Consider the following 19,077-nt stretch of genomic DNA (forward strand, 5'->3'; position numbering starts at 1 on the left):
AGCGAGTCAGGCCGACTAGAAGACCGCCTCTAGCGGTAATCCGTGTCGTCCATTACCTCGGGATGACTGCTTTTCCTCGCATGCGACGGCCACCTCGCCGGGCCGGCTTTGCCCCTGCTGACGCTGCCAGCATACACCACGTCGTCTTGAGTATAGCTGGAAGGGACGTCGCCAGCGGGGTTCGAGTTCGAGTTCAACTCGAGATCTTTCATCCCATACTGCTCGCCGCCCTCGGCGCGGGTCTTGTCGCGCAGCGTCGCAGCAATGAGGGCGCGGACGACGCCAATCAGCACCACAATGACATACACCAGCAGCAGGGCAGTCGAAATGAGCGCATCCTGTACGAGCCCATTCTGAAGCTTGCTGATGACGTAGTTGACGGCGTCGGTGATCTCGTCGGTGGTGACCGTCGAAGGCGAGGCCAGGAAGCTCGTCAGGTCGCTGTCGCCATTGACACTATCGTTGGCGCCCTGCGAGAAGATGTCGTTGGAAAACAGCGGCAGGCTGACGCGCGAGTTCTCGTGCACCCAGGTGAGCCCCTTTTGGATGGTCTCGACCTTGCGGGTGATGAGACAGCCCACAAGGTTGCGAGCCGTGTTGAGGAGCATAGTGTCCTTGAAGACGGCGTTGATGGCTTTGTCGATTTCGGCGTCGAAGACATTCAAAGTGTCGTTGACGGCCGACGTGGCGTTGTGAACCCAGCCAAATACGTCGTCGTTGATGTCGTCCTGAAGCTTGAGGATCACGCCGTTGGCGTCGTCTGCCCAGTTTGTTGACACTTGCTGGAGCGTGTTGACGACGTCCTCGGCGAAGTCGCCGACTTGGCCGGCGAGGGCGGGCGCCTCCTGCTGGATGGACCGCAGCAGGATATACTGGCAGAGGCAGGAAAAGAAACCGGCCATCGCGAGCGAGAGAACAAACAGCGCCGGAAGCGAGGTTGCATAGGCAATCGTCCACCGGACCAGCAGGTTGTTCTTGCCCTTGAACCTGGATGCGATCCTGATGCCGAATCCTGCCGTCATGGGTCTCGAGGCAAGGTATACGACATCCATTGGGTCGTAACCGCGCTCCGTAAACACCTTAGACCGCTCCTTTTCCTTGCGCCACCGCCGAATCTCCAGGTAGCCCATACCCACCATGGCCGAGATTGCCAGGATGGGAATGACGACGAAAAAGGCAATCTTCGCCTTTTGAACAATGTCGAACAGCGAGTTGAAGAAGTCGTTGAGGAACGTGTTGTTGGAGCAGAAAGACAAGGCCTGCTTCTGAGCAACAGGGAAGACAGAGTCATCAAAGCGATAGTTGCCCAGAGTCGAGTTAATCTGCTCTTTGACCAGATTGAAAGGGGTCGCGATGGCATCCTTGGCAAACTTTTCGACTTCGTCAAAGTTGGGAATTGTCGTGTTCAGGGATAGCAAATCCCGGACGAAATCGTCGGTGTTGATCTCGATGTTTTTGAGCTTGTCGAGCGATCCGCTGATGTCGAGGTTCGGGATGTCCACCAGCCCGCTCAAAAAGTTGGAGACCTGGTTCGCAAGATTGTTGATTCCATCCTGGACAGTTGAAACAGACTCTTGTATTTCACCTGTAATGCTCCCGATGGCATCGTTCATGACCTTGGTCGCTCCCTCAACCACCTTGACGGCGACGTCCAAGCCACCGTGGATCAAGGCCATGGCCACGCACACCCATGTCCCGACGTACATGTTGATGACGAAAAAGATCAGATTCTCAACGCCTGTCAGGATGAGCATCAGCACTTGCACCATTGCCGACACAGCCTTGGTGATGCCATCGGACGCGAGCGAATTTACGCCAACCGAGAGGTAATGCGGCATCGAGGCCATGGCGCTGCCGACATCTTCGACCTTGGTGCATGCCGACAGGGCTTTTTGCTTCGCTTCGGCGATATTTTCGTTGAGGCTGCCGGTCAGGATAATGACGCGAACCAAAACGAGGAGCAGCAGAACGGTCCAGCGGTTGAACCACAGCTGCGATAGCCTGGCCCGAAGGCCCAGGTAGGGCGTGATGGTCGGGGCGGTATGTGCGTGTGGTTCAAGTTGCGGTGCGGGTCCCCGCCCGCCGTCGAGATCGACCGTTTCCCAACTATTTCCGCTGAGGTTTGGGGGCAACGGAGGGACCGGGGGTATGTCCCTCGACTTCTTCTCGTTGTAAAACATCTTGATTAGGTGGTCAGGCCAGCCAACCAGGGAGGTCCAAGGCTCTGCCGGGGAGGTTTGAGAGTCGGTATTGCGAAATTACGGTAAACAAATTAAAGCCGTTTCTTGAAGTATAGACCAGCTATTTGAAGGAGAAAGGGAAAATCTTGAGATGGGAAGGAAATGCCAGCGAAGCACTTTCAAGCAGGAGTATTACTCATAGTGGTGTTGTTGAACACGTCGTGTCAAAGAAGTGAATGGGCAAAGGAGAGAACAATAGGAAAATGGCAACACAATAACAGTTTGCGATGGCAGAACAGCCCTCAATAAAAGGAAAACAGACGACGAAATCGTCGCAACAACCTGTGCATGACCAGTTCTTTGTTTCGGGCGCTCAAAGCCATTCGTTGCCGTGGGTCGCTCGCGAAGCGCTTGCCGCTAAGCGCCAGGGAGTTTCGCAGCCAGTCGTTTCTTTGTCGCAACGAACAGCGGCTCCCCAAACCCGAGGCTTAGCGTGAAGGCAAGCTGCTGATGTTTGGGCATCGACGGGTCCGCAATCCCATGCAAGGAACAGCGAACAGCGGAGGGAGCCTGTGAGTTGTGATTTGAGTTGCGGTGTGAAGCCGCACCCGGGCCAGGGCGACGCCATTTGCTGTTCCGCTCGGTGAGGTATGGTAAATCGTAACTAAGGTATTTACCCATCATGATGGCATATCAAGGGTCTTTATCACAGTATCGCTGGCAGTAGTGGGCATGCTAGCCATCACATCCCTTTCATCGATCGATGACCTCGGCGGGGAGAATGTGGAGAGGTGAGTCAAGAAGGTGCAGTGAGGTGAGCGACGACGCGGCTGTCCGGGAATTGCACAGTACAGTACAGTATCTTTTACTGTATCGGTCTGCCGGGCCGACTTCACTCTTTCCGCCGTCTGTTGTCAGTGGGGCTGAGAAACGAAACATCAACCAGCAACTTTACCGAACTCGTCTAGCAAGAAAATCGGGGGGACCTCGCCTCAGTCGACAAATCGATGTTTTCGGGCAAAATCGAAGGATAGGTAAAGACAAGGTCAGCAACATCTGGTCCCACTGCCAAGGCTGTTTGGGATCTGCGCCTGGCGGTGAAACGATTGGCTGCCAGTGATCCGATGCGCGGCTGTTGCTTCGCGCCCCACGTTCCAAAAGAGGTAATCAAGGATTAAGCTCCATTCGCGGTACCTCCGTATGTAACTTGATCTTAAGCGCCGCAAGCATGGAAAATGGCGGGGAACAATCCTGAACTGCTCCTTTTCGGACAATTGTGTCAGGTCACTTTGAGTCTTTGCGCTTGTTGAATCCTAAGCTGGGCAGACATAGCAAGTCCCGGCCCATTTACTGCTTGTCCTGGGATCACGTGACGAGTGACCCATGTGAGCAACACGTTTTTTCCATTCTTCAGTCACACAACTTCGAAGTCTACAGCCTTTCTCTTATTCCGCATACACAACACAGGGAGATCAATAATCCATTGAAGTCATAACGTTCTTTGGCATTGTCACTATTAGGATGCTTTGAACTTGCATAGCTATAAAGTCGGCGCCTTCAGCATCTCAAGTTCTCTACTCCTACCCACAAAATATTCGCCTTGGTCTCAACTTTGCTCTCGACCTCACGGTGCTCGACGGCCATTAACTCTCCATACTCTCCAGTATCGCTATAGGAAACCATCCCGCCATCTTGAGCCCCAATTTTAGCTCCAGCAGCGCCATGCCAGGCACCTTCAGATAATCTCGCATGTATATCGCCCATTTCCAATGTATTTGCCCTCGAGACTCCTATCCACTTTTAGTTCACCCCTCCGTACAGCGGATTCTTCCGTCCAATGCAGAAATGAATTGATCCGGTGATAGTCCTGCTCGTTTAGTACTCCAGCAAACCGATCCACCATCTTTACATCTATCTCCCCACAAGAGTACGGGTCATCTGCGATTGCTTTCCCTTGACTATCAGGGCTCAATCCGCAGGCCTTCTTTGTTCTTAGGAGCTGCATCCTTTCCTTCAATCCCTGTATCCGGGGATCATGTTTGGAACGCCTCTCCCAGGCCTTCCACGACCTTTCCCAAAATTGGACCAACAACAGTGCAGAAATAGGTTCCGCTACCTCAGAAGGATGTTCCTCCTCCTCTTCACCCTCTTCTTTCTCCTCTTCCTCCTTTTCCCCGTCTTCCTCCTCTTCCGAGTCCATCGTCCAGTTCTTCCATTTGTCTCGATCTTCCCGTACATAGAAGATTCCAATCCTTCGAAATTGTCCGGTGTTTTGGTAGACTGGTAGTAGCAGTAATCCACAAACCTCAAGAGTAACAAAGTCTCTCAATCCGACCTCAAAGGGGGCGAAGTGAACGGTGACGGACCGTACCATATTCTCCATATCCACTCCGTCCCACACAACTCTGGCTTTGACTCTGGTGGCGAACTTCTCGGTTCGCTGTTGGTCAGGAAAGAAATCGATCTCCCAGTCATAGCTAGTGTCTCCTTTCCTGACAAACGTCGCCTTGGTCAATGGACCCCGAAATCGTATCGTGCCACCGGTCACGGAGCCAAAGGGCTGAGATGACATTGCTGGTTTCATGTCGACCGCAAGTATCTCCACCAATCCCCCGCAGTGTTCGTTGATGGTCATCATTAAACCACCCTCTAACGAAGCCCAGGACCAGGAGGGGGCCGTATTTAGTGTTCGCCGCGTAAATGGCTCACGAACCTCCCATAGAAGACCGCTGCGAAGTCGATATGCCCATATTCCAGCGAAATGGCTGCTGCCGTCCCAGATCCTGCCTAAGTCCTCTGCTAACCCTGCAACGGCGACGAGTTTATCCGCCTGGTTGGTCAACTTCTTGAATGAGTATTCGTTAATTAATTCAAACCATGTGTCCATAAGCCCTGGGTCGGTTTTGGTCTCCAAGTCTTGCCAGTATTTGTGTTGTTTCAGAATCGCCTCGTTCCAGTTTACAGGTCTCGATTAAGGGAAAATCTCGCCGACTTGGAGTTCAGAACAATCCCAGTGTACCTCATCCTGCCCAGAAACGAGCAAACGCGTAGACAGGAGCCGCTCCTGAACCACCCAGCCCCTAGTGAATAGAATGAGACCGTGCCCCGGAGGGTACTCGAAGTGGGATCCCGCAATCCTCTCTTGGTTGCCTGACCCAACCGTTATCCGGCAAGGCACACCTGATAGTGACCGGTAGAAGAGACCACCGGTGCTGTCGGGCAATGCCCCGGCAGCGAGGTTAAGATACGAGTTTCGATATACTCGATGCATCTTGCTTGATTCCTCGGCCCAGTCCTCAGCTGAGTCTTGAACGATGCAAAGTGAGTCGATCCAAAGGAATGATATCCCTAGTCGTCGAGTTACCTCAATCGCATCTCTGAATGTCTTTGGCATCTCATGAAGTGCAATGCCGTTCAGGAACCAGGAGTAATTTTCTTTAAGAAGACGAATGGGCTTGACTCCTCCCCAGCAGTGACTCAATGTCATATATTCGTCCAAGTCGTCTCCGATGGTGTCGCATAGCATTACCGCATCGGCACCAATCTCTCCTACCCGAAGGAATCGCTTCGGCCGTTGTTCAACTGGAATATCTTTCATTCGAATACGGCGAGCGCGACAAGTAGCATGATTGCGCGAACAGTTATCGATCCAACTGTGTACTTGGTCCCAGCCGTCATCTGTTTTGGCGTCGATTAGACGAGGAAAGTTCGGGACTAGTAGCAAGATTAGTATGACATATTAGTTACTCAATGCTCGGGATATGATTTGGGATAGATGAACCAGAGGGGATTACTTAGGTCTGCCTGGAAGTTTAGGGTGAGGCGACCAAGGGGCACCCTCTTGTCGTCCAGGATGTCAATTTCGACGCCTATATCGGGATACCAACCCGTCCTTGCTACCAGAGGTTCTTCGCTTTCCGCGCTGATATTCTTCTCGGTGGCTCTCACAAGCAAATTGCAAACATGACATCCGCGAGCCGCCGAGTCCACAAGTTCTGCATGACTGTAGAACCTGTGCTCTGCGACCGGTTTCCCAGCTGGGATATTTCTAGTGATCGTGTCGCATCTCGAGCACAGGCGATTCAGGGCCAGTGGAATTTCCGGTGACACTGGCGTTGATGACGACGATGTTGACTTCGAGAACCTATTTTGGGAAAGGACTGTTTCCCTCCCATCCTCTTCGTCCCTTTGGGGTTCTCTTTCGGGCACGAGGGCGGCTGAGTCAACTAAGTTCGTAAGACGGCCGTTGTTCGACTAGGTAGCGGCAGAGACGATCGGGTCACTGTTTACCTAAGGGATTGACTTGTGGAGCCTTGTAGAGCTTAGGAAGATGCTTCACTGAAGTTCACTCCTTGGGTGTGGTGTTCGAACTGACCTGATGGGTTCCATTGAGATTTGGGATTACCGGTAGGCAGCGAAACCCCGCTCCAGGCTACCCGCCCCTGAACGGCAGTTGCACGTCCGCCGGGCTTACATACTGCTGAATGGTCGCCTTGTTGTTCTGCCCAGGTGAATGGTTCTGGTGCCTCGGATTGGTCTCCCACTTCAAGTTGGCCAAGCAAGTGTTCAATAGTCGTACATTGCATACCTTAGGCCAAATCCTCTGTAGGACGCCATGCAGCCGCTCCACATCTCTCTTTCTTCCAATACCAAGCAAACCTGAAGGTCTGAAAAGCAGTGATAGGATCTGGACATCTGGTCGTAGTGTGGGTTGTAGGAGTGAAGGTTGAAAACCTGAAGCCAAGTCCTCGCTGCCTCTCTGGTGACCATTGAAATGAATACAGAGGTTTCTCCCAGTCTTCGTTCCTTCCTGACAGAGGTGTGGGCAGGTACAGGAAGATCCCGACGGTCCAGACCAAGGCACAGTTGCTCCTTCCACTCTTCAGGTCCTACCTACCTGACTTCTCAAGTCTTCGTAATGGCGGCTGCCCATAATGATATATGGCTTCTTAGTAGAGCCGGTCAAACACCCTTAAGGCGTTGACCCTGCTGAGTCACTGACCTTTACCCAGGACGCAGTGACTCCTGTCGAGAACGCCGGCGTCAAATTATCAAACTTGAGTCGATCTGGCAGATTACGAAGCATGTGTGCAATGAGAGACCAAGTCCCGTGTCTGAAGCGCGTTCTTGCCGAGCAAACTAACTGGGTTGGGCTGGTGAAGCCAGCAGGGTGAGACGAGTCGGACTAGGTATTGGTAGCATGGCTCTTTGAAGAGATCTTGCCTTGACTGCTCATCGATTGCGCGATGTCCTTGCCAGATTGGCACATTGATAACCTAATCTGCCGGGTGTCCTGTTACATGAGGCCGGGGTCTCGGACGGGAAGAGGCCTGTGCAAGCGGGAGGAGGACCATGTTCCATCAGCTTGAATTCGAAGATAAGGAGAAGCCGATGAGCACGGCGGATAACACACACCGAACACTCCTCATGAGATTTCGGTAGTTGGTCAGTAACCGTCAAGTAGGGTTAAAGAGTTCAAGGCGTTAAATACAAATGATGGCATTGCTTCTCTGCCTTCAACTCTGGAAGTTGAGGTCTCTCCGCCGACTCTTGATTCTCGTCCGACTTACCAGCCTGAGATTACACAAACGGCACCCCTCAAACCTTGTTGACTGATCAGTCACGATTCAACCTACCCCAGAGAAACAAGCAGCAACGCGAGAATCACCATCACAGCAACCATGCCCCCCTCCCTACACCCACTGATCGACAACGGCCTCACCAAAGGCTCCCCCTCCGAGTCCTTCCCCGGCGGCACACTGCACTGCCTCTGCCCCAGTTCCAGTTCCAACTCCCCAGTCGAAATAACCCTCTCCAGCAACGTCTCCCACAACCACTTCTGCGGGTGCTCCAAATGCTGGAAACCGTCCGGGTCCCTCTTCTCCCTCGTCGGCGTGATCCCCAAAACCCACCTCTCTGTCACAGCCAACGGCCACAAACTGGCAGTAATCGACAACAGCGCCGCCATTTTGCGCTACGCGTGCAAAGACTGCGGGACACACATGTACGGACGCATCGAGAAGGAACATCCCTTCTACGGGCTCGACTTTGTGCATGTTGAATTGTCGGACCAGAAGGGATGGCAGGAACCGCAGTTTGCTGCGTTTGTGTCGTCTATTATCGAGCAGGGGTTTGATCCCAGGGGTATGGATGAGGTGCGGGCTAGGTTTAAGAGTCTTGGGTTGGAGACGTATGATGCGCTTTCGCCGCCTCTTATGGATGCGATTGCTACCTGGACGGCGAAGAGGGCTGGGAAGTTGTCGCTATGAGGATCTTGAGCGGAGTGGAATCAGGGTCGGGAGAGGTGATGCTGGATCTGGGCAAGCATGGGGGTTCAGGAGTCACTATGGGGCCAGTATCGGGCTTGATTCCTGTATATGGTGACTCTGTATCGAGAATAATCAAAGCTGAAAGAATTAATGTTAGGCTTCACGCAGTAGTGTCCATGGGGCTGCAATGATGTTGAGTGACAGAGTACACGCAGAGGACAATTGGCGATACCTATCGGCGCTACATTTCTGGCACTAATGTAGTCGCGTGTAAATGCCCACGGAAGACATCAACCAGGGACATGGAAGTTGGAAGTAAGTGTAGGACTGACAAGCAAATGTAACAGAATCGATGGCTGATCATCTTTTGAAATCAGCCTGACAATGCGCCCCTTTTTGGACTTGGACGCCACAACGCCATGACAAAACTTTGTGGAAGGAAAATCCACTCCCTACAACGCCTAAACTTGCTCCACAAAGGCATCATTTGCGGTGATGCCCACCTTGGCGAGGTTGGCTGCCATATGCTCTCCTTGCTTGTGGCTTCTTATCCCGACTCAGGCTTGCTGACAGCGTGATATCGACCCTAGGCGGCGTGGCGAAACCAAAGCTCTGTGAATCAGGTTAGCTTGCCTACGTTGGAGCAGCTTGGACTTGGAGTTTCTCACCTTCGCCACCTTGGCCAAATCAAGCTTGTGGATGTCAAACACGCTCCGCAGACTGTGGGATGCGTAGGCGTGGAGGTAGGATCGGAACCCGTCCTTGGCGCTTTGGTTCAGGTAGTAGTTGCTCCCAATGAGTTTCTCCAACTGAGACTGCACATTGAGGATTTTGTTCTTGGGGAAGTCGTATTCCACCACCGGGACCTTGGCAGCCTTCAGATGGGCGAGAAAGCCAAGCTCACTGGGCTGCAAGAAGAGCAGCGACCGACCCTTGGAATTGTTGCCCCGCGCTGTCCGGCCGACACGGTGGATGTAGTCGCGGGGATCGTCCGGTGGATCGAATTGGACAATCCAGTCGACTGCCGGAATATCAAGACCCCGAGCCGCGACATCAGTGCAGATAAGCGTGCCCTGCTTGGCGTTGCAGAATTCGAAGAAGGTGTTGGTTCTCTTTTGCTGCTTCTGCTTTCCGTGGAGGTCGAGAACCTGCAGATCAATGTACTGCAGAAGCTCGCTGTAGTACTTGACCGAGTTGCAGGACGAGAAAAAGACGATGACCTTCTTTTTGGCCATCTTTTTCAGGAACGAGAAGAGCAGAAGGAAGCGCTTATCAGCCTCCACAACAACATATCCCTGGTCCAGCCCTTCCACCGTGCTGTGTTGCTTCCCTTCGTCAACGTTGATGTAGAGAGGTCCTGGCCGAAGAGAGATTCTTGCTAGGTCCTCGACCTTTGTTGTCTGGGTAGCCGAAAAGAGCATCGTCTGCCGGTTTTCCTTGGGGAGGATCTTTACGATTTGGCGCATTTCATCCTCAAAACCAACCTCCAGAATCCGGTCGGCCTCGTCGATAATCAGGGACTTCAAATTCTTGAAGACGAATGGTGTTGATTGGAGATCTAGGGAACATAATGTCAGAGTCCGTCACACGCAGCAATCACGAGTAGTAGAACGAAGAACGTACGGTCAAGCAGTCTCCCGGGTGTGGCAATGAGGAGGTTAACGCCCTTCCCAAGCTTCTCGGCCTCGGCCCTTCTGTTAGCTCCTCCAATGACAACTCCATCTGGACAATCCGTCAGCTTGATTTCTAGGCGCTTTTGCGTTGGCCAAAAAGAAGTTAACTGAGCCCTTACAAGTCTGCGAGTGGTTTTTCATCAACTCCCGCGCAACCCCAAAAATCTGCAGCGCCAGTTCGCGCGTCGGGGTGACGACAATAGCACCAGTTCCGTTTCTCGGCTTGAAGCGGAGGGCACTGAGCATCTCAACGACGGGGATGAGAAAGGCAAGTGTCTTTCCAGACCCAGTCTTGGCTGCCCCCAGCACGTCTTTGCCCGCAAGGAGAGGAGGTATGCCGCGCCGCTGGATTTCGGTCATCTTTGTGAAGCCCATCTCTGCAATGGCGCTCATTGTCTTCTCGGAGAGGTTCAGCTCAGAAAACGCCTCGGCGTCGGTCGAAACGGGGGGCGGGAGCAGCGCGCCATCGTTTTTCGGTATCTCATCTAGATCTGCCGACTCGTCCCTGTCGTTCGAGTTCTCCTCGCGTCTTCCATTGTCCACTTCTGCGGCATCCTCATCAAGATCCTCCTCGTGCGTGCTTTCTGCGCTATCGCTGGCGCTTCCAGCATCGCTATCGCTTTCAGCATCGCTTGTGTCGGGTGTCGGATCGCTCTTTAACTTTTTCACCTTCGAAGCAGAGGCGGAGGATTCAGAGCTGACGCCCTTGGCGTCCTTGAATTTCCTCTTTTTGCTGAGATCGGAAGCCATGATCACGTTGCAGCTCGTACCCCAGTCGCAAGTCTTGGACAATGTTCTCGTTGTGGTGTCTGGAATTTTTTTATCGTCGAATCTTATCGAGGACTGGAGGGCAGATAGCGAGTGGGGGACCAATCGTCCTGACTCCCGCAGCAGTCAGGACCCGCACACCGCAGTTCCTGGAATCATGGCATCTCCATGCATCGCCCGGCGGGGGCGGGCGCTCTGGGGCTCGGAAGGGGTTTTGCCGTGTTCCGTTTCAAAGTGGAGCATCCGGTCGGGCCAACGGCGGGGTAGCTTGATTACATAATGTGAAGTCCCCTCGGCCGAAAATCGGCCGCTTCGGTTACGAGCTTGCCCGACACCCTTAACCTTCAAGTCCTCTATTGTACATACAACCCTGAGAACTCGGAACTGCACCCCACACTTTCGGTGACCAGGTGAATCGTCTACTTGGATTCTTGCTCGCTTCCAGCTGTACATTCACTCACGACGTTTGCGGCGCGTAGCGTCTCGGAAAAGTGTGCTGGACTGGCCACCCCAAGATGCTCTGTTAGTCTGTCCATCGCCCTCTCACCAAGCTGTCTCCGCGTTCTGCTTTCAAAGCCTTTTCTTCGCCATCTTGACTTCGCCCACCGTCTCGCACCTCGCATCCCAATCTGCGGTACTCATTAATTAAATATATTGCTCCCGACGCACGGTGCCTCGGGGTTCTCTATAGTCCTGGGTCTTGGTTCCCGACTATTGAGGTGATCAATTTCCAGCCGCGTCTGACGTTTCACCAAGGTAGGCAGCTCATTTGGCTTGGGCTGAGCATACCTTGACCTATTCTCCAATGTATTGACCGAAGACATCTTTGAACGACGCGGTCAGCATTCATGTCACTCATCTCGAAGCTCTGCCAAGTCAGTGGACTTAGTTTTCGAGAGGCATCTCCCTCTCTCGCGAAACTGAAAACTGCCGGAGCTAAAAATAGACGCGCGATTCCTCATGGTTACATCTTCCCAGAGATCAATTGCTTGGGTTTCGTTTCCACAGATCGGTTGAAACCTTCTGTCACGATGTGAGCTCAGCGACCTCGGACCGTCTACAGCTTGAGCGACTTCCGGAATGCGGCACCGTGGGTGATTGAACGAGGAACGGCGAGCACCAAAGGTGTCCGACATAACTGCTTACCTAACGTTCCGGTCAGCTGGGCAGGCCAAGCTACTCCATCTTCTTGGACAGCATCCTGGGAGTTCACCATGCACTACGCTTAAACTGCTGAGAGGCTTCAACCTGGGATGTGTCCTGCGTGGAATCGGCATCGTCTTACCCCATTGGAGCTGCGTCCAGGCATCGGAGCATGATTTTGTTCCCTTCCTGCAACCTAATGGCATCCTCGGGGGCGCAGACACGGCTCAGGCCGGCCCATGTAGCATCGTGGGCATCACAAGTCCGCCTTCATTGGCCGGCACCGGATGGCAAGACGGCAGGTGCTTGCAAGGTTGTCTCTGGGGAAGGATTCAGAAGATGGAAGCTGCCTCTTTCTTGGGCCAGCCTACAATTTCCGACGTCCCTACCTTCCTACGACGGCAAGTCGACGTCACACTTTAGCGACGCCCAGAGGGATGGGTCGACACCGAGCACTTGCCCCATGCCTCATCGCGAGTGTCGTCCTGACTCAGCTGCATCGGCAGCTGCTCCGGCAGCTAAGGTAGGAAGGTGTAAGGGAGCACCGGGATCGTAGTATAAAAGGGGCGTTCGTTTTCTTCTGGCTAGGCCCGAAGATCGACAGCAGCAGTCCCAGAGCTCGAACATACCTGGTAGCACCAAGACACCTGAGCTTGTGCATCCGATACACCATCCCTTCCGGAAGTCCTTCAACGATGAAGCCTATCGCTCTTCTTTCCCTCGTCCTCGGCGGCGTTGTTGCTCTTGAGGCCAGTGGAGTCGATGGCGGCGCACAGGGCTTGAGCAGGCGGACTGGAAGGCCTATCAAGTTCTCCGGCCGTGATGTTCCGCATGCGATGAACAAACTTGCTGACGCACCATCCGGGTTCACCATCTCGACCGTGGAGCCCACGGAATTCCGCTCCAAGGCAGCACTCAACAAGGTGCCGGTCGAATTCATCGAGCCCAGTTTGAGGCGTCGGCGCGAGAGCTTCAAAGTCCTCCAGAAGCTGCGTCGGCAAGTCTTGGTCAGCGACTTCTTTGAGTGCACAAACCCAGTAAGCCACCCTTGCAACAGTCATGACAATTGAAGTCCAGAACCGCTCACCAAACCCCTCCCTCAACAGAGCCGCAGGCCCGCTACAGCAGACTGCGATGTCATCATCAACCAGCTCCTCTCAGAGAGCCAGGAGTTCATTGTCGACGCCAACGCCTGCCTCGTCTTCTCGTTCAGGACGTGCCAAGGATTCTTCTGCTCGCTCTGCCAAACGCTGAGCACCACATCCGACTTCATTGGCAGCCAACTTGACACGGTCGATGCGCTTTGTGTCGAGAATGGCCAGGCTGGTACCATTGTTGGCGAGGACCCGCCGCAGTGGGATGCTGGTTTCACCTTCGCGGGAGCCCCCTTGCCAACATTTGATGTCTGCTGATAGCAAAGGGTTTTGCGGCGATGGCGCCCCAAGGCGGCGGCTGAATAATAGCTTGGGAATGTTCAGGTCTAGCGGTTGGGTCACTTGACCTGGTCATGCATCATATTCTGTTTGCAATTTTGCATGAGAGATTTGGGTCAAAGGTCGAGGTTGTCAGGGAGTCATGATCGTCAGGAGATGAAGCGCAGGGCCATAGTGCCCACAGCAGTCGTTTCTGATGCTCACATTACCTAGGTATTAACAGAGTTATTACCCATATGATCGTGCAGCGTCTGTGAGAGCAGTGTAAGGCCTAAATTGCTTCATTTATCCGTTATCGCTGCTTGATGTTATCGCTATCGTTATCGCTATCGCGCTTCACGATTCCACACAGCTTTCCCTCACAGGCCAAACTGAGAAATTCCAACACATTTAGTTGTTAACAAGCTCAACTTAGCCCTGCAAACAGAGTGCTTTCTTGTCCACAACCTTTTTCTCCTTGGAAAGATTGGGCTTCCTCGGCTTCGTACTGTACAGTTTCTCAACTCAATTCATTGAGCTGCTCTCTCATGCCATGTCAGCAGTTCAGTGGGGTAGTCTCCAGCCATTGCCCCCACAAACGCCCGAGACCCCGCCATCGGGTGGAGGTTCAAAGTTCAAACCCGCAGAAATGGAACCGCCCCATCTCGCCAATGCCCAAATCCCGTGGTAAGAAAGGACGAGAGATTCTAACAAGTCGAATACGGTAGTTAAGGCTTTCCTTCCAGCCAGCATTAGGTTTCTGTGAGTTAAAGCGGCTTGCCTCAGGCGGGTTACCGACAGTCCTAACCCCCACTGAACTGTTGTGGCTGTCACAGGGCTGGGCGCCCGTCGACAAAAGCCAAGATGCGGATGGGGACAAAGTTTACGACATGAAAATGCAGCCTTCCTTTCACCCAGGGGCATGCATGCGAGCGACTGGTCAGCTGGGTCCCTTGGCACTTGCCGACCGCGCGGAGATATGGGGTTTGGGATCACTGCCGAGCCTTTCGATGTTGCTGCACGCCTTCCGGTTTCAGCCGGCATTGCTATTAAGGTATTTGTACCTTCGTTAAACGGTAGGAGAGTTGCACAAACCGTCCGCAGGTCTCGCTGCTAACTGGATCTCAGCTACACGGGAGCTATAGGCTGGTTGCTTCGTCGAGTGGCGAGTTCGCATTTTCATTAGTTCGGGGAAAGGCCCCTACGCAGAAGAACCGCATCAATCACGTCACCCGTGTCTCTGGAACAATGACAGGAACACAGCGGCTCGAAGATGGCGGTCTGTGAAAAATGCCACACAACGCTGAGAATCCGCTGGACATGGCCATGTGGCCTGAAGAAAAAGACATCTCCTCCCTCTCGGTCCCCACCATGCCTGGGGCATTGGCATTACCCCCCCTTGCCCTGCCCTGTTCACCACCTGGCTGGGCTGTAACTGTTAGGGCCTAGAAGGCCTGAAGCTGTTGCCCGTAGCCAGTATGGAGTAGCCACCGCATGCTAAAAATGCGGGTCCAGCATACCGCCCCTTGCCCGGCCGAGATCCCGCCCTAGGAATTCCGATGCAGCGGGAAAGTCGTGCGGCCGTTCAGTAAAGTGCGAAACTACGAATCGAACCTTAGCTTCTCTGCTGGTGGCTGCCTCCACAGGTCGACATCACCCAAGATCGTCTCCGCCCTGAAACTGCGTGCACCATTTCACTTGCGCACCGTCGACCCTCGACTCGAGTGACGTCGAATCCGGAAGGCGGCCATAGCACCAAAGAAGCACTGCTTGGCCAGCGGCAAAAATTCAAACCCCCACGAACTCTCACGCGATCAACCACTGCCGGAATCTTCCACGCCGGCAACCCCAAAACCGGCCGCCGCTTCAGACCCAATTCGGCTGCTACATGTCTCGGCTATCCATTCTGCCCTCGTCCACCTCCAGATCGTTGATACAACGGCTGTCACGCAGTAAAGATGGCCCCAAAGACTAACGGCGTCGGCATCCAGCCCGAGGACACGCGCATCTGCGTTGTCATGGTTGGCCTGCCGGCCCGAGGCAAAAGCTACATTGCGCAGAGAGGTAAAACCAATTCGCCCCGCTGTATCACTCTAGGATATGCTAACCATCTCTTATCTGCAGCCCAGCGCTACCTGAAGTGGCTGTCGATCCCAGCGGCGACCTTTAATGTGGGAAACTATCGCCGCTGCGATGCGCCTCATCCGTCGGCCGACTTCTTCGACACCAACAACGCCGAGGGCGAGCGAAAGCGCCGTGCAGCCGCCGAAGCCGCAGTGTCGGACATGTTGAAGTGGTTCAAGAGCGGCGGCGTCGTGGGCATTTTGGACGCGACCAACAGCACAAAGGAGCGCCGCAAGTGGGTGCTCGACCGCATTGGCAGCGAGGGCATCGAGGTCCTGTTTGTCGAGTCCAAATGTGACGACGAGGAACTCATCATGGCCAACATCCGCGATGTTAAGACCACCAGCCCGGATTACGTCGGTCAGGACCCTGAGGAGGCAGCGCGGGACTTCCGCAACCGCATTCGGAACTACGAGAAGGTCTACAAGTCCATCAACGAGGACGGCGACGAGGATCATTTGACCTACCTCAAGATCATGAACGTCGGCAAGCAGGTCTTTATCAATCGCATCAAGGACTATCTGCAGAGCCGCGTTGTCTACTACCTTATGAACCTGCACATCCGCCCGCGCTCTGTGTGGCTCTCTCGGGTAAGATCGGAGATTGAGTGGGAAGCAGTTTTTCGCATCAGATTTGCTAACACTTCATTTAGCACGGCGAGTCTATGCTCAACCTCGAAGGTCGCATCGGCGGAGATTCCCCGCTCTCGCACCGCGGCGAAGAGTATGCGTGTAAGCTCCCAGAGCTCGTCCTCGAGTCTGTCGGTGTAAGTGCCAAAGAAACCTTGCCCTGGTTGCGTGTGCCAAGCCGGGACACGACTCTGACCCACCCAGTCCCCGCCCATCCTCGTTGGCTCTGCGTTTCACGTGTCGGATGCTCCAGGCTTGCAGACTCTACATTTTTTGGCTTTGCTAACATTCTATCGCAGAGCGACCGCCCGTTGACGGTCTGGACATCGACCTTAAAACGGACCATTGCCACGGCGCGCCACCTGCCCAAGCATTACAACCAGCTGCAGTGGAAGGCACTGGACGAGCTCGACGCTGGCGTGTGCGATGGCATGACATACCAGGAGATCGCCGACATGTACCCAGAGGACTTCCAGGCGCGCGACGAGGATAAGTACAACTACCGATACCGCGGCGGCGAGAGCTACCGCGACGTGGTGATTCGGCTGGAGCCCATCATCATGGAGCTGGAGCGCAGCGAGGACATTCTCATCATCTCGCACCAGGCCGTGATCCGGTGCATCTATGCCTACTTTATGCAGAAGTCGCAGGAGGAGAGCCCCTGGGTCCCCGTGCCCCTGCATACCCTCATGAAGCTGACCCCGCGGGCCTACGGCACCGAGGTGCAGACATACCGTGCTAACATTAAGGCTGTCAGCACCTGGCGTGGCAAGGGCAGCACGGCTAAACATGAGGATCCCACCCCGGAGGGTGGCATTTGAGTTGCACGCTGTTGCATACTGCTATGCTCGGTTTCAGGGTTTGGGGATGGGGAATGGGGAATGGGTTTTTTCTTTTCTACTATACATGGGCTCGGTGCAAAAAGGGAAAAGGTTACTAGGTAGCATGGTTTCCGATGCGGTTGTGGTTGCCGGCGCTTCGCCAAACGACAACCACGCTGTTGGGAGCAACATAAACAGATGATTGGGCAATGGGCACTCGAGGGGGGCTGATGGGTTGCGGAGCTCAAAGCGGCAGGCAACCGACTGTCCTACTTCCCTCCGTTGGTCCAACATTCATAAGAATCCGGAGCGAATTATTAGATTCGTTAAGAATACTAAGCTGCGGATTTTTTTTCTGATGCCTCTTCCCCGCAGTGGTGCAGTGTCTACCATCATCAAGTCTCTGAATGTGACTTGCTCGATTTCCTTCTTAAGTTGAACTTCCCAGCTCATTGTTCTCAACATTACTCTCCATATTTTTCTACCTTCACTGACCGGTTCAAGACTTTACACTCATGGCTCCCAAGATCTCAAGCTCCAGCGACTTGCAGTCCCTAGCGGAAGAGTTCGAGGTTGAGAATGGAGCCCACAAATTCAAACGCACCGTCTTTGCCGCGCTCGACGACGACGATGTCGCATACTGGGGCGCAAAAGAAGGCATCCGCAAATACTTCATCTCCCCCGAAGAATTTGAAGCAACCCTCCAGCCAATCCCAGATGACTGGATGTTCCCAGATCTCACGGATGATCTTGCCAAGGAGATCACCATCGCGGACACCGACGACGGCAGTGTCATCGCCAGCGAGGACTTGTTCATCAAGCGCCCCAAGCTCAGCGCATACGACCCGGAAGAGGTAGGCAGGTACCTGCCTTCAGCACCAAGAATGCTGCTTGAAGAGATTCATATCCTCGAGACCTTGTCCAAAAACCCGCATCCAAATATCGTACGCTACCACGGTGCCCGTGTCCGTCGCGGTCGGGTAACAGGCATCCTCCTCTCCCGGCACAGCACTACCCTCGATTCCATCGAGAACAACAAACCCCTCAAGGAGTCCCTAGACCGGAACAGAATAACGACCGATCTTGAATCCGCCGTCGCGCATTTACATGCGCTGGGGCTTGCGCATAACGATATCAACCCGACTAATATCCTCATCGGCAGGGATAAGGAGGCTGTGTTGGCGGACTTTGGATCGTGCCAGCCGGTGGGGAAAGGGTTGATGTTTTCGAGGGGAACGCCCGGGTGGATGGATGAGGGGAGTAATTATGAGACGTCGGAGATGAGGCATGATTTGGTTGGGTTGAGGAAGGTCGGGGAGTGGATGGAGAATGTGTGGGAAGGGAAAAAGACGGGGACGGGGTCGTATCCGCTGGAAGGGTTGCCGAGGGAGTTTTTGGAGGCGAGAGGGCTTGCTTAGGTGACAGGTGTGGATGTTCCGAGTCATCATGATAGAGGGTGGATAGTGCCTTGAGACCGGTTGGAGGCGGAGGTTGATGTGAGGCAGGACTGAGGAATGGCTTTCTATTGTTGACGCGGACTCGAGATGAACGACTACGGCGAATTCTCCGTCGCCGTGGACAAGGCGAACATGGTCTGTGGACGAGAGAATGCGAGGGGGTATAGCGTGCAAAAAAAGACATAAACCGGCATAAAGCTCAGGCGGGGGTCACGGTTTCATAGAACAGTTCTCCAAGCTGGGTCGGAGGGGCTTTTCCTCGAACCGAACTCGAACCGGGAACCTCCCGCCCTACGAAACCGTGCACAACGATTTCATAGTTAGCTGAAATATCCACTCGGCCACTACAGAGTCAAACTTGCTTGATCTCGGACGAAACGATGGCTATATACTCTCCTCGCTGCCACATCCTCCGAGCTCCTGACCCCTGGGTTGTGTTGCCTGGGTTTGATCATCTAGGTATCTAGCATTTGGATATACCCGAGGATCAGAGATGGCGAGTTGTAGATGATACCTTAGTGGCTGGAGACTACAAAAAGAACAGTAAAGGCAACGGATTGTAGAATGCTGGCACCTGGCAGCAATACTAGGTAGGATAGTA

The 19,077-nt window shown here is 53.9% G+C and overlaps 8 protein-coding genes across 8 annotated transcripts; 4 read left to right on the top strand and 4 right to left on the bottom strand.

Moving 5' to 3' along the window:
• Positions 1 to 29: 29 nt before the first annotated feature.
• N656DRAFT_792462 (plasma membrane fusion protein PRM1) lies at positions 30 to 2,180 on the bottom strand (the record flags this gene model as incomplete). The annotated part of the gene is made up of 1 exon (XM_064817087.1): positions 30 to 2,180. One exon carries the CDS (start codon positions 2,178 to 2,180, stop codon positions 30 to 32), a length of 2,151 nt encoding a protein of 716 aa, XP_064666156.1.
• A 2,491-nt stretch (positions 2,181 to 4,671) lies between these two features.
• Positions 4,672 to 5,862, bottom strand: N656DRAFT_691095 (HET-domain-containing protein; the record flags this gene model as incomplete). Its single annotated transcript, XM_064810651.1, has 2 exons — positions 4,672 to 5,127; positions 5,173 to 5,862. Coding segments are annotated over 2 exons (1,146 nt in total), but the record flags the coding sequence as incomplete, so codon positions are not given.
• A 1,999-nt stretch (positions 5,863 to 7,861) lies between these two features.
• N656DRAFT_739691 (glutathione-dependent formaldehyde-activating enzyme) lies at positions 7,862 to 8,510 on the top strand (the record flags this gene model as incomplete). Its single annotated transcript, XM_064812786.1, has 1 exon — positions 7,862 to 8,510. One exon carries the CDS (start codon positions 7,862 to 7,864, stop codon positions 8,447 to 8,449), a length of 588 nt encoding a protein of 195 aa, XP_064666158.1. The 3' UTR covers positions 8,450 to 8,510.
• Positions 8,511 to 8,543: 33 nt separating this feature from the next.
• N656DRAFT_784097 (DEAD-domain-containing protein) lies at positions 8,544 to 11,084 on the bottom strand. The gene is made up of 4 exons (XM_064816089.1): positions 10,242 to 11,084; positions 10,073 to 10,171; positions 9,118 to 10,007; positions 8,544 to 9,061 (listed from the first exon to the last, which is right to left on the bottom strand). The coding sequence occupies exons 1-4, from the start codon at positions 10,870 to 10,872 to the stop codon at positions 8,933 to 8,935; spliced, it is 1,749 nt and encodes a 582-aa protein (XP_064666159.1). The 5' UTR covers positions 10,873 to 11,084; the 3' UTR covers positions 8,544 to 8,932.
• Positions 11,085 to 12,728: 1,644 nt separating this feature from the next.
• On the top strand, positions 12,729 to 13,445 carry N656DRAFT_717839 (uncharacterized protein; the record flags this gene model as incomplete). The annotated part of the gene is made up of 2 exons (XM_064812229.1): positions 12,729 to 13,070; positions 13,140 to 13,445. 2 exons carry the CDS (start codon positions 12,729 to 12,731, stop codon positions 13,443 to 13,445), a joined length of 648 nt encoding a protein of 215 aa, XP_064666160.1.
• A 279-nt stretch (positions 13,446 to 13,724) lies between these two features.
• On the bottom strand, positions 13,725 to 14,581 carry N656DRAFT_425035 (uncharacterized protein). The gene has a single exon (XM_064809609.1). The coding sequence runs from the start codon at positions 14,487 to 14,489 to the stop codon at positions 14,010 to 14,012; it is 480 nt and encodes a 159-aa protein (XP_064666161.1). The 5' UTR covers positions 14,490 to 14,581; the 3' UTR covers positions 13,725 to 14,009.
• Positions 14,582 to 14,985: 404 nt separating this feature from the next.
• On the top strand, positions 14,986 to 17,036 carry N656DRAFT_425077 (bifunctional 6-phosphofructo-2-kinase/fructose-2,6-bisphosphate 2-phosphatase). The gene is made up of 4 exons (XM_064809610.1): positions 14,986 to 15,509; positions 15,570 to 16,159; positions 16,222 to 16,335; positions 16,498 to 17,036. Exons 1-4 carry the CDS (start codon positions 15,404 to 15,406, stop codon positions 17,017 to 17,019), a joined length of 1,332 nt encoding a protein of 443 aa, XP_064666162.1. The 5' UTR covers positions 14,986 to 15,403; the 3' UTR covers positions 17,020 to 17,036.
• Positions 17,037 to 17,534: 498 nt separating this feature from the next.
• On the top strand, positions 17,535 to 18,437 carry N656DRAFT_717841 (kinase-like protein; the record flags this gene model as incomplete). The annotated part of the gene is made up of 1 exon (XM_064812230.1): positions 17,535 to 18,437. One exon carries the CDS (start codon positions 17,535 to 17,537, stop codon positions 18,435 to 18,437), a length of 903 nt encoding a protein of 300 aa, XP_064666163.1.
• Positions 18,438 to 19,077: the final 640 nt, after the last annotated feature.

This window comes from Canariomyces notabilis (assembly GCF_033297395.1).
Source record: "Canariomyces notabilis strain CBS 508.74 unplaced genomic scaffold N656scaffold_31, whole genome shotgun sequence".
NCBI classification, from domain to species: Eukaryota; Fungi; Ascomycota; class Sordariomycetes; order Sordariales; family Chaetomiaceae; genus Canariomyces; species Canariomyces notabilis.